The following is a 14,929-nucleotide window of genomic DNA, read 5'->3' on the forward strand; positions in this document are numbered from 1 at the left end:
AAGGAGCTACCATGGTAGCCATCATCTCTAGTTCCATCAACTAAAACTCATTCTCACTTGACTTGTCGTTTAGCGAAGTCTCATTCTTTGTATCTGCATGCTCTAAAAACTTTTATTTGTGTAGTTTTTTCCCCACACTTTAACCCTTTGGAACTCTCTCCCATCTTCATATTTTCCTTACTCATACAACTTTTAACTTTATAAGTCTTCTGTCAACCATTTCCTTGCTCTATAACTCTTTTTTTTTTATTGTAATAACTCTTAACTTAATAGTGAATCAGAACAAAAAAATACAGACAAATATATGTTCTCACTTCAAAACTAAACTGACGAATTTTTAAAAAAAAGAATTGAAAGAAATTTTAAAGAATAAAACCTTCAGAATAAAATATTATTAGCATTTAAAGTCAAGCAAATATACTCTTTGTCTGTACGTATGGAGAGTTTCATTCAATGAGTATACTCGCTTTCCATACGCAACATGTTAAGTAACTATGCAGTAACTATGATATAACTATGCAGTAACTATGCAGCAATTATGAAGTAACAATGCAGTAACTACTCAATATTAAAAACTACTTTAAGGGTAATCTTGCAATTAGTATTTATAACTATTTTCAAACATTCAACTATTTTCAGTGGATTTGATATCGAAACTAGAAAGTAGCATTGCAATGGAAAATTACATAAAAAATAAGTTAGTTACCACTGATATGAGTGCTTAATATCAGTGGTGTTGTTAAATTCAAAATTTAATCAATTTGCAGATATTATTGAATACTATTGAAGACTCTAGAACTTATTAAACATTTTAGAAACAGCAGCTGCAACTAAATTGAATAAACATAAAGACAAGGATGACTGTTTTATATACAATACAAAAACACAGATTTAAATTGCTATTAGTCTGTCTTGTAAAGAACTGCATTATTATATAGTACCTAAAGTATGAACAATATTTCATAAACAAAGTTCTTAAATGCAAGTTTATACATCCAATTGCAATGCAGCAAACATTTATGGAAGAAAAATTTTGACACCGCAGAGATGCAAAATTAACAATACTTAACTCAATCTTAATATATCAGCATACATATAAACATATAAAATATATAAATTATCAAATATATATTCTATGAAATTACTTTACATGCTTTAAAAGTGTTTATAAAAATACTGTTTTTATAGCAAATCATCATACTGTACACAAATGAATAACTTGATCATCACCCAACAAATCATTATACTGTACACAAATGAATAACTTGATCATCACCCAACAAATCATCATACTGTACACAAATGAATAACTTGATCATCACCCAACAAATCATCATTCTGTACACAAATGAATAACTTGATCATCACCCAACAAATCATCATTCTGTACACAAATGAATAACTTGATCATCACCCAACAAATTTAAAAACCACAATAAATTGTCAAAATAAAAATGAACTTTAAAAGAAAAATTTTAAGACTCCAACTCTGCCACTCTGGGCTAAACTAAAATAGTCTTAAAAATTTATTACTGGACTTGATTAAAATAACTGCATTTAAATAAAGTTAAAATGAATAAAAAATTTCTTCTATTTTTTTGTGACTGTTTTCAGTTAATACTTTGACTTACAAGACTTTGAGTATTTGGATTAGATTGCAAATAGATTTTATTGATGCATTAAAAAAGAGCTTTGAAAAATGTTTTGGGATTTAAAAAATTTGTTTAACTTTATTTAAATCTTTTTTTACTCACAGGAGGAGAATAGATTAGGAGGAGGAGAATAAAAATTAATTCAGCCAAAAACTAAAAGTTTCTAAAGATTTCTTTAAAAAATAGTTATATATCTCTGCCTTCGAGAAAAACTGAAATTTCATTGAACAATGAAAACATCATGCTCAATAAAAGTCATTCAAACTAATTCTTTCTTTCCACATTCTGGAGTAATCTTCAATATCAGGATACTCTAGCAATCTTTAATATCAAGATACTCTTGCAATCTTCAATATCAGAATATTCTAGCAATCTTCAAGATCAGGATACTCTAGCAATCTCCAATATCAGGATACTCTAGCAATCTTCAATATCAGGATACTCTAGCAACCTTCAATATCAGGATACTCTAGCAATCTTCAAGATCAGGATACTCTAGTAATCTTCAATACCAGGATACTCTAGCAATCTCCAATATCAGGAAACTCTAGCAATCTTCAATATCAGGATACTCTAGTAATCTTCAATATCAGGATACTCTAGTAATCTTCAATATCAGGATACTCTAGTAATCTTCAATATCAGGATACTCTAGTAATCAATGAATTTTAACTTTTTATTTCAAAAATCATTTTCTTATTTTATTTATTATTTTTTTCTTTTTTAATTTCCTTTTCTACCACTTGATTCTTTTACAAAAAAAATTTTATATTTTTAATTTTTATTCAATAGCTGATAACAGCATAAAGAAACACATTTTGAAGTCTTAAAATATAGGAGAAAAAAATATATTTTTTTATTTATAAAAAATATAAATAAAAATAAAATCTACTATTATAATACACACTAAGGAATTATTTTTAAACTTTCAATGAATGGTTATTTCAACTTTATTTTATTCAATTTTATTTACATGATTTATTAAAATGATTAAAATGTTAATTTACAAAAAATCATTCATGTTGAAAAGACTTAAAAATCATTCATGTTAAGAAGACTGAAAAATCATTCATGTTAAGAAGACTGAAAAATCGTTTATGTTGAGGAGACTTAAAAATCGTTTATGTTGAGTTTTTGTAATTAAAAACAATTACTTAATTTTTACATCACAGTTTTGTTTTTGACCTGCAGTATTTTTCTTTTTTGTTTTTTTATCTTTAAGACTACTCAAAATAAAAAAAACTTACTTAGATGGCAAGTGTTGTCTTAGACAAATGTTTGGTAAGATAATCTAAAGATAAGTAATTGATTTCTTTTAGCATAGGCAGTAGTGCTAAAAAAGATAAAATATACAGGAACATTTTATGGTAATTTTCACCGGTAAATTTTGAATCATATTTTTCAACAAAATTTAAATCTTTAATATGCAGGGAAGGTGGTGCAAATGAAGCAAATGCTCTCCCTAATGCTCCCTAATGCTCTACCTAATGCTCCCTAATGCTCTATCTAATAGCATAATATATAACTAATATCTACCTAATATATAACTATATCTACCTAATAGCAAAATATATAACTAGCGAAACCTTTTTGAAATTTAGCCAGATAATCCATATTCATATTTTTTATTAGGAATTTTCTAGGTTAACATTACTCAAAGAAGAGAAACATCGGAAGGTGGAAAGATTTGCTTTAAGCCTGAAACCTCTTAGTGACACAAGGTAGGCAACAAGGAAAGCAGCGGTTGAATCTATATTCAAAATCTTCTAGCATCGGTTGTAGTTAAACGAGATTGGCGCTAATAGTTATAATAGTTATATCAGTTTCATTGTTATTTTGTTATTAGTTATGTGATTTGCATTATTTTTATTGTATAATAGTTATGCAATTTGAATTATTATTTTCATTACATATTAGTTATGTGATTTGCATTATTTTTATTATATAATAGTTATGCGATTTGAATTATTATTTTCATTACATAATAGTTATGTGATTTGGATTGTTATTTTTATTATATATTAGTTATGTGATTTGCGTTGGTATTTTCATTACATTGCATTGTTATATTCATTGTAACTTTAATTTATGTTTTTCAACATCTTCGCTTCCAAAAAGGCTGCAAGCAACCATTATTAGAGTTGGAAGTTACTGGAAGAGAAAAAATGAAGTATGTAGAGCAAGATAACGATTGACAGACAACTTAAAAGATTGCAATTTGAATGATTCAGGAAAGCAAAATAAAGGAAGCGAATTCCAAAAAACTTATGTTCAAAGAAAAAAACTACACAAATAAGAGTTTTTGGAGCACTTAAGAACAGTCACAAAAAAAGAATGAGACTTAATTGAATGACAAGTAACATGAGAATGAATTTTAGTAGATGGCACAAGAGACGCTAGCTCTTTAGAGCAATGCCCATTATAGTATTTATAGAAAAGAGAAAGATAAGCAACATTACAATGATGTGATAATGGTTGGAGGTTGGCTGCAAGAGCAGGTCCAACCATGTTTAAAATGCATTTTTGCGCCTTGTTGAAAGAAGAAAAGGCATAATTAGAGGATCTGCCCCAGATATGGCAACAGTATTCCATACAAGGCCGCATTTGAGATTTATAGAGATAGAGAATAGAATCCAGAGTAAGAAAGTGTCAAGCACAATAAAGAGATGCAACCTTACCAGATGCTAATTTTGCAATGATTTGATATATGGTTTCCAAGAAAGATCGGAAGTAAGAGTTAATCCTAGAAGATGAAGAGTAGATGACTCATCAAATACATCACCGTTCATAAATATAGGAAGATCTAAATTATTGCGATAACGATTGGCTGAAAAAAATTGGGCTTTATCTGAATTAAAGTTCACCAGCCACAGTGAACTGTAGCAGAAGTGAGATCCTTTTCAAGCTCAAATGCCCCCTCCAAGCAATCAGAGGGTGTTGGCTTCTTATCACGACAAGAATAAATGGTAGCATCATCAGTGAACAATGCCACCTTAGATGTGAGAATATCTGGAAGATTGTTAATATAAATTAGAAAGAGTATAGGGCCAAGAATAGAACTTTGAGGAACCCCTGAAGTCATAGGATATGAAGAAGAGTGCTGTCCATCGAGGACAATTTTTATACAATTGGAAAGGAAGGATTCAATCATCTTCAAGATGTTACCAGATACACCATAAAAAGAAAGCTTATGAAGAAGAACAGAATGCCAAACCTTATCAGAAGCTTTAGAAATGTCAAGAGCAATAGCCTTAACCTCTCCACCTCGATCTAATGCACGATAAAACCTATCGGTTGTAACTGTTAACAAATCAGCTGTAAAACAAGAAGATCAAAATCCATATTGATGATCAGAAAGTAAGTTATTAGATTCAAGTTGAGAGATTAAGTGTTTGTTAATTAAAGATTTAAAAACCTTGCTTATGATAGGAAGAAAACAATAGTTAAACAAGTCAGATCAAATTGTTTTGCTGATAGATATGGAAGAAATGGTTTCAATTGGAAATTGCAGCAGCACAATGTGAGGAAAACCATGAAGAAGACTGAGGCTTGACCTGGAACTGTCTAGAGGGAATAAAAGATTCCATGCCAGCCTGAACCCATGAAATTATGTAAGAAGCATATTTGTCAGCAGGAAAACGAAAGATTTCTACCCAAGGGTCATCAAAGAATCCCAGTCAGCTTTAAGGTAGTTGTAAGAGGTATGATGATAGGGGGATTCTGATGATGAAAAAGAATGAGATAATAGTTTCAGAGAAATCAAACCATGATCAGAAGTAGCTAAGCAAGTCGAATCGAGAAGGTAAATGATTCAGGTTGTCTGTAAAGCGAGTTGGAAAGTTGGCTATTTGAGTTAGAGATTAAGAAAGGCAAAAGTTGAGGGCCTTAATCCCTGTAGAGTCACTGACACTAGAGCCAAAATAAAGTCACCAACAACAATGATATTGGCTGATGGATAAAGAGAGAGGGCTTGGTCAACTTGATAAGAAATAACATTAAAAAGAGTGCAGTCTTAAGATGAAGGAGATCGATATAGAACAAAGTGAAAAGCACATAAAAGAATAGTCTGTGGATTCAAACCTAGTTTCCAGACCCTAAAAAAAGTTTTTCGAGTAAAGGGTGAACTTTTATGAATGTAAATGCCCAGGCCAAGTATGTGACTATTGGAGTCTTTAGGAATAAAAGGAAGATAACCATCAAAACTAAGTTCACAAGATGAGACAGCTGAACTCAAATTAATCTCACAAAGAGTAAGCAGGTCTGATAAACTTTGCAAGAGATCAACAGAAGAAAGGCTGAAGAAAGAACAAGAAGAAAGAACAAGACAGAAGAGAGAAAAAAGACAGAAGAAAGAACAAGACTCAACAGAAGAAAAGTTACTTCGAAGACCACGAATATTAATGAATGATAGATTTAGAGAACTTGGTGATGATGATGGTTTTTTTTGTAATTTAGTTATTTTTAAATTTGTTAAAGAACTTGACTTAAAGCATAGATAGTACTTAGTACAATATTTAATTGTACAAGCATTTGCATATTACTATTAATAATTACTATTAATAAACTCTAAGCCGTAACAAAGGGCTCCAAATGTGGTCTTGACATTGCACACCAAAAGTACAAACAGGGACACCATCCACACGTAACATGGCACTGTTAGTACTCTGATATTTTACACCTGTTGATGGAATCAGCCTCTCTGAGAGCTACCACAGAGTTCGGGAAACCTGACTACCAGCTGGCCTCAGAACCATTAACTGAATTTTAGAGTTGTACCCTTATTAGGAGATAATAAAATGAGTTGCCTAGTCATAAAAACAGAGACACAAGCAAAACCCATGCATTGAGTGAAGAAGATCCAGCATTCAACATCTTAAACTGGAAACAATAATAGATGAAGAAGCGGTGCGAGGCTGGTCAACATATAGAATTTGTTTACCCCTTATCTATATCTATATATATACATACATTTTTTTGGGATTTTATGTATTCAACTTGAATACATAAAAACCTACATTTTTAGGGGTTTTTTATGTATTTAATTTGCTATTATTTTGACTTACATTTTTTTTGGGTTTTTATGTATTCAATTAGCTAATATTTTGAAAATCATTAAAATAAAGACGTATTTTGTTTTTCTGTGTGTACGTGAAAATAAAATTCCTGTCATAGAACTCAGTTTTATCAAGTCACAGAGAGACAAAGTTGGAAGTTTTGCACATTACTATATTGGTGGAGTTGACACAATAGAATCAACAAAATAAAACAAGCTGTAAAGAGAAAAGAGGATTATCAACAGCAATAAGAAAAGAGAGTTGAAAAATTTAAAAAAGAAAAACTCAACCAAATAATTCCAAAAGATTATTAATTGCTTTGCACAGATTAATCAAGTAACAATAAAATGTTACTTGATTAATCTGTGCAAAGCAATGTTTGTTAGTAAATAATTCTAATATAACTATTTTTGGAGAAATTAAGTGTTGATATAGCTATTTATAAAAATATCTTATTATCTTTTTTTTACTTTTTAGATTTTTTATAAACCATTAACTGGATGATAATAACAAAAAGTTTAATTCTTGTATTTATTTTTTTAGATTGAAAAAAATAATAAAGCTGACTCAGAACCAAATATTTTTAGAGAACCAGAACCTTCCAATAATATTGTAAAAGTTTATAACAGAATGGACATAACAAACATTGCACTTGCTAATATGAGGCATCACACTAGCTTACAAGAAACTGCAGAAATAGCAACAGCAGCACTTATAGATGCAAAAATTATAACAAAGAATGATACATTGATAATTATTAATACAGCAAGATTAAAAGGGCGCAAGAGAAGTTGGCAACTGAATTAGATAATAAATCTATTAAAGATCTTGAAAATAATGTGGTTTCCTGAATTTTTTTTGATGGCAGGAAAGATAATACAAAAGTATTAATGGAACCTGATGATAGTTATTTCCCTGGTCTTCTTAAGAAAGAACATTGTTCTGTAGTTACTGAACCAGGCGGTAGATATCTATTTCATTTTGTTCTTGATAAGACTGATCACAGACAACATGCTGAGGTAATTGCAGACCACTTGGTTAACTGGTTAATAGAAAGAAATTTAGGAACACAACTAAAAGCTATAGGAGACAGTACAAATGTAAATACTAGTTGGGAAGGTAGTGTGGATTGTGTGCGATCTTTACATCAGTGGTCGGCACCATATTTTTAAAGGGGCCCACTTGCAAAATTCTTGTTTTAGTTGCGGCCCACAGCAATAAATAAATTATATATAAAATAGGTTATATTACCTATATAACAGAATATAGTATAGAATTAGATTATAGAACTAATAATTGTATCAATACAAAATACATACTTAAGAAAAAAAACACATAAAACACAATTAAAAATTTGGTGAGTATTTTGTTGTTGCAGCTAGCACAAGGTCATTCAAATGAGTGTCAGTCAGTCTTGTTCTGTAAACATTTTTTATTATTTTCATGGCTGAGAATGTTTGTTCGCATTGGTAACTAGTGCCATACATACAGATAAGTCTATTTGCATGTTTTTTAAGAACTGGAAAACGTTCCTTCATGACAGCATGCCAGAAAATAATTAAATTTTCACCAAAAGTGCCATCTTCATCTTTTTTTAGTGCCTTTCTTCTCAACTCGTCGTCACATTGAAAGTTAATTAGTTCATCCTCTGTATATCAGCTTCTTCAAAGTCCTTTAGAATACTAATATCATTCATATCAAAGTCAAATGGATAACACAAAAAAACCATATGCTTTTTAAGTCTTCAAATTCATTAAATCTGTTTTCAAATTGATCATACAGAGCAGTCACTATTAATGAAAATGACGATAATATTTCCCTTGATGGTTGACATTCATTTAAAGTAGGAAAATGAGTACAACTACCAGATGCAAATTGAGTTTTGTACAAATTAAGTTTTGTCTTAATCACAGTGATGTGGTTGATCAAATCACAAAGCAGCACACGGCGGCCTTGTAATCTCTTATTCAGAACATTGAATTGTGTTGTGATGTCACAAAGGAAAGCCAGTTTACACTTAAACTCTTCAATAGACATTGTAATGAATGAAAATTTTTGAGTTACCATGAACTGCAGTATACTTGGCAAACACTCCTAAAATCTGTTCAGAATATTTCCTCTTGATAGCCACCTAACCTGCAAAAAATTGACAAACATTTTTGATTGTAATGGTAAATTATTTATTTTTTGTCTATATACCTCTGAATGAAAAAGAAGATCACTATGTACATCTTCATTTTGTTCCATTAGCGCACGAAATTAACGCGGTTTGAGTGCATTGGAATGTATATGATTGATTGTTTTTACTACAGCTGTCATTACATCATCAATTGTTGCAACTTTAGCGCACAGTGCTTCCTGGTGTATCACACAGTGATATGACATAAATTTGTTAGGAAACTCACCACTATTTCTCAGCAAAGTAACAACTCCTCGAATTTTTCCAATCATAGCAGGAGCGCCATCTGTGACAACTGAAGATATTTTTTGAAGAGGCACTTTTCTATTTTTTAATATTTTGAAGAATTTGTCATAAATGTCTTGTCCAGTTGTAGTTGTTTCCAGTGGTTCAATTCCAAGCAGTTCTTAAAATAAACAACAATTCGTAGTGATAAAACGTGCATAAACACAGAGTTGTGCTTTACCGACAAGGTCAGTAGACTCATCGAGAGCGATACTCACAAATTCAGCTTCTGACAGATTGTTTGACAATTGTTCATAAACATTAACAACCATTTTCTCAATTTTTCGAGTAACTGTACGCGCGGACAAGTGCATACTTTGAAATTTGTCATGAATTTTTTTATCATTTGGGAAAAGAAATTTTGATGCTTCAATCATGCATTCTTTGATTATTTCACCATCAGTAAATGGTTTCAGGTTTTTTGCTAATATCCATGACACCATATTAGAGGCACGAGTTTCACAATCAACACTGCTAGACATTTGTTGAAATAAATTTTTCTGTTTTTCTAAACAGCTTTTCAATGAGTCGTATTTTATTTTTCTGGTTGTTGAATCAAGAGGATATTTAGTATTGTACAATTCACGTTTTGATACAAAATGACGTTCAAGCTTGGTTCCTTTCAGTTCACTAACAGTCTCATTACATATTAAACATAGAGCATTGTTACTTGGTCCCTCAGTGAAGAAATAAATCAGCTCCCATTTTTCATTCCACTGACGTGCATATTTATGCTTCGCTTCATGTTTACCTGGCATATCTTTGCAAGTTAATGTGTGTATTTATCAGAGTTGCAACTTCTGAGTAAAGTATCCAAACTCGATAACCGGTCACTCGATAACTGGTTATACTCTAGTAATTTTTGGTTATTCAATTTCCAAATATTGCGTCTTAAAAAACCGGTTATTTAAAACATTAAAGATTTGCCGACTATTTCTTTTATAATACTTATTTCGTAAAAAATCTAAACAATGTAGTATTTTTATTTAAGAAAAGTACGAAAAACATTCTAAAGACGATAACTTTTACCACTGGTATATTTGATATGAAATAGTTTTTACAGCGTTAAATTAATTAAATTGTTGTTTGAGTTAATTGATCTGAACAAATTCGAATGTTCTTATTATTTTTGATGTGCTATTTGAATGTTTTTATTTTTGTAGAGTAATTTTTTATCATGATTTAACTTTTAAGTATAAGGATCTTATTTGAAGTCTTAAAGTGCTACAGTGTTAGAGTGCATTAAAATTATTTTTTTACTATGTCTAAAATGACAAGATCTGGTGTTAGGGAGTATTTTATAAGGAGGCTTTATAATTTTTACAGCCTGGAAAACAACTAAAAGGCCCAAAACTACACTACTTTGTATATTATGCAGTTAGGTGGCTTGGGAAACACAAATTATGTAGCAAAGGCCCACAATTGGGCGGCGGCCCACAATTTGCCGACCTCTGCTTTACATAAACATGTTAGGGTTAAGACATTTAATTATAAGTTTAGACAGCCCAACAAAATGTGGAAATAAATAGTCAGGACTACTGGGAAAGATGTTAAATACAGCATAAGTCTTGAAATTAATCCCAGATTTACAAAAATTGACATTGGGTCTGCATTAAATGTTCTTAGCCCTGAAGTAATAAAAGGTTTAAGTACTGATCAGAGCTATGCGTACAGAATAACCAAAGCAATAAAATCTGGTGATTTACCTCAGCAGTTAGCAATGCTAGAAATAGGACCTGTTTGCCATAGCAGGTGGCTCAAAACTGTTTGACTCTAAGCAGAAAAAAAAAATTCAAAACAGCTAACTATTTTTCTGTGGGTGCACACCAAGTAGTTTGTAGAATAGCCATAAAGAGTAAAATTAAAAATTAAAAAAAATGTAAAATTCTAAAATTCAACAAAACTTGAAGTTATGTTTCTTATTTATATATAAAATCCTAATATTTTTAATATTATATATATATATATATATATATATATATATATATATATATATATATATATATAAAAATATGGGCTTTATATATATATATATATATATATATATATATATATATATATATATATATATATATATATTTATATATATATATATATATATATATATATATAATTGTTAGTTTTATCAAGATTTTTTGCTTGTTTCATCAAGACTTTTTTTTTGTTTCATCAAGTCTTATTGTTTGTTTCATCAAGAATTGTATTTCAAATTTAAATGGATGAGAGAGGACAGCAATTTGATAAAATAAAAGCAATTTTGTTATCTTAACTGTGTTTAACTCCACAGGAGTTAAACACAGTTAAGATAACAAAATTGCTATGCCTATTAGCATTAAATAATTGACAAATAGAGCTCCTTAAAAGATTGTCAGTAGGATTATTTATATATAAAGAATGGGACCTTGTGGTACCCTAGTAACAAGAATAGAAGAAATTAACTGAAAAAGAATATATACTTGCGATGTAACTACTGCAGACTCTGGAAGAGATTTTTTATGACATTCTGATTCAAAACCATTATTTTTTTCATTTGTAACCATGTTGTTTTTATTGTTTATTAAAATTTCACGCCAATTATTGTTAAACCATTTTGGGACTAACCTTCCTTGCCATACTCTTCTAGGTAGTTTATAAAGAGATATTGTTGAAATTTCTGAAAAAAATTTAAAATAAAAAAATGATAATGCATTACTTTAACTATAATATATTTCAAATTACAAAAATTAAAAATTATAAAAATCTCAACATTTATGCTTTTATTACTAATTAGAAATTGTTGTAAAACTTTTTTTTGTTCTCGCTTTCTCTGAAAAATTATATGTATTTTTTTACAATTTAGTTTAATTACGTCAAAAAGAATTTGAAAAATGTGAAAAGCAATTAATATTGTACCAGAGAATACCTCTGAAAGTAAAGAAATGCAAAACTTCTGAAAAACATACAATCTAAGCTTAATGAAAATAACTAAAAAGACTTGTGTATAAATGAAACACCATTAATCACAATGAAAACAAATAATTCACTATGCCATAAATCACTACTAAAACAAATAATTCACTATACCATAAATCACTATTAAAACAAAATAATATTAAAACAAATAAATAAAAAGTAATTTTATAATATATAAAGATAATAATATACAGCAATTTTACAGTATAAAGCAAATAATATCCAATAACTTTATAGATTTAAAAAAATAGGCTACAGAAAACAACATACTTTATACTATAAAATGACTTAATAATACATTTTACTTAGTATGGATAATTACGATCAGTGGAAATCATATTTATATTAATTCACATGGTCGCATGATTTATTTATAATTCATATTTATCCATATACTAATTCACATGGTTACATGATTTAATTACAATTAGTTAAAAAAATATATTTGTTAATGTTGTGTCCACACAGACATACAGAATTGTACTTATCGATGTAAAGTTCTTCAAAAGCATGGTCAAAAGTAATTGTTTCTATCTTATATAACAATGCTCAACTTAATGTCAGTAGTGTCTAATCATGCATTTTGACACGGAGCTGAAAACATCCATTAAAGAAAAAAAAGAGAATAATTTTTTTAACACTTTTTTATGAGGAAGTATAAGAAATTTATGTACAGATAAGTAAATATTAACTTATAAATTGATAATAATATATCATTTAAAATGACTTTTAATGTAAAAATTCCATTTGCATAGCGTTATGTACAAACATCTATAAGTGTAAATATTAGTAGATTAAGTTTAGTTTAAAGATTGTATATATAAGGATTGTGAACGATATAGGTATAATATAAGATAACTTATAAAAATTTTTTTAACAAATATGTTTTTTTGTTATAACTGTTGTTTTAAAAAGTGGCAAGATTGAAAAAACTTTTTTGGTTGATGGTGACAAAAAAAAGGTTTTTTCCACCATTAACCAAAAAAATTTTTTTGGTTGGTGGTGGATTTGAACCAACAAAAACATTTGGATGTTTGCACTGAGGACAGTGCTAATATATTTAAATAAATTACAATGGCATGAAGGAAAGTGAGAGTGCAAAGTAAAGTGAAGAATGCAAAAGAATTATCAAAAGACTATTCTCAAAAAGTACAATTTACAATTCTAGAAAACTCTTTAAAAACAGTTTATAATGAACGCAATAATAAGTAAGAGTGTAAATGAAAAAAATAACAGTAGTAGTAATTGATTAGTAATTATTAATTATTAGAGTTGTAATTATCATATTAAAAAGTTGAATTGTAATTTATAATAATCTAAATAAATCATTTTATTAACTTATCTCATAGTTCATTCTCAGATACCATATATTTGCTAGCAGAGAGTGTTTTTTTTTTATTTTTTAATTTATTTAAAGGTTTACAAAAGAAAACTTATAGACATATAGAAATGCGTGTATAGACATAGAAACGCATGCAGTTTTTTATCTTGTATGTCCACACAAGTATTTTATTTTAGACAACTTGGTCACAGCTGTTTGAAAAAACTAAACTTTAAAAACAAAAAAAGCAAAACTAACAAAATAGGAAATTAAAATAAATTTTAATAGAATTTAATAAATAATAAAATTTTTTTATTTTTTTAATCTTAATTATTAAAATTTAAATAATTTAAATTTAATTTATAACCCTTTCAGCGCATTTTCTAAGTGCACACACATATATACATAGTTTTTAAGCTTCAATTAGGCCATGCCATGTACGTTTTTTGTAGACCAAAAAAGAGGGGGCAGGTAGAAAAACAAAAAAAATTTTGGGAAGAGGTGGGATTCGAACCACGGACATTCTGTGTATGAAAACACCTTACCCAAAAAAGGTAAATGTGCATATACTTATAAACAAATAAATACAATTGTATAATAAAAAAAGTTATACATATAGTAAGTATATGCATGCATTACATAGACGTTTTCATATAGGGACAATATATAATTGTTACATTGAAATTATACAAATACATTTTATAAACAGATAGCAATTTATATTTTGACTTTCCTCTTTAAAATAAAATATAGGGAAATCATTCTTTTTAATGTCAACTTAAAACTGTTTTTTTTTGCTTTGCCTTTAGGTAAAGCAAAATAGGAAATTAAAAAAAATTTAAATAGAAAAAATTAAAATTAAAATTAATAATTTAAATAATTTGTGTACTGTTTTTATTTTTGTTTCTTTAGAGTGGTTGTTATTTTCAGCAACAAAATTGGATAAGTATCCAATTTTGTGACAAACTTGGATTAGGAAAAACGAAAGAAAGATAAGAACAAGATTACAGAAAGATTAGAGCAACAAAATTGAATAAATTTTTTTTAATTCTTTCTGTTTAAATCTTTTCAAATTTCTTATTTTGTTAGTTTTGCTTTCTTTGTTTTTGAAACTTAGTTTTTCTGCAATCCTTAATATATAAAAACTTGCAAACAGTCATGACCAATTTGTTTAAAATAAAACACTCATGTGTGGATACACAAGACAAAAAACGGCATGTGTTTCCTGAGAAGACTTAAACAGTGTCAGTTTTTATATAAACTAATATAAAAAGAAATGGATACTAGTCATAGAGAAACGGATATTAGTCATAGAGAAATGGATATTAGTCATAGAGAAATGGATATTAGTCATAGAGAAATGGATATTAGTCATAGAGAAATGGATATTAGTCATAGAGAAATGGATATTAGTCATAGAGAAATGGATATTAGTTGTTTTTTTTTTAGATGAGAGAAGCAAATTTTTTTAGTGAAGGTTCTTTTA

The 14,929-nt window shown here is 28.7% G+C and overlaps 1 protein-coding gene across 1 annotated transcript in view; it reads right to left on the bottom strand.

Moving 5' to 3' along the window:
- LOC101236852 (GON-4-like protein) overlaps positions 1-14,929 on the bottom strand; it is a 50,037-nt gene that overhangs the window by 9,647 nt on the left and 25,461 nt on the right. Inside the window, exon 8 of the mRNA XM_065806204.1 lies at positions 11,627-11,823. Coding sequence (XP_065662276.1) covers positions 11,627-11,823 — 197 coding nt within the window. The remainder of the gene's footprint in view (positions 1-11,626; positions 11,824-14,929) is intronic.

This window comes from Hydra vulgaris, chromosome 09 (genome assembly GCF_038396675.1).
Source record: "Hydra vulgaris chromosome 09, alternate assembly HydraT2T_AEP".
NCBI classification, from domain to species: Eukaryota; Metazoa; Cnidaria; class Hydrozoa; order Anthoathecata; family Hydridae; genus Hydra; species Hydra vulgaris.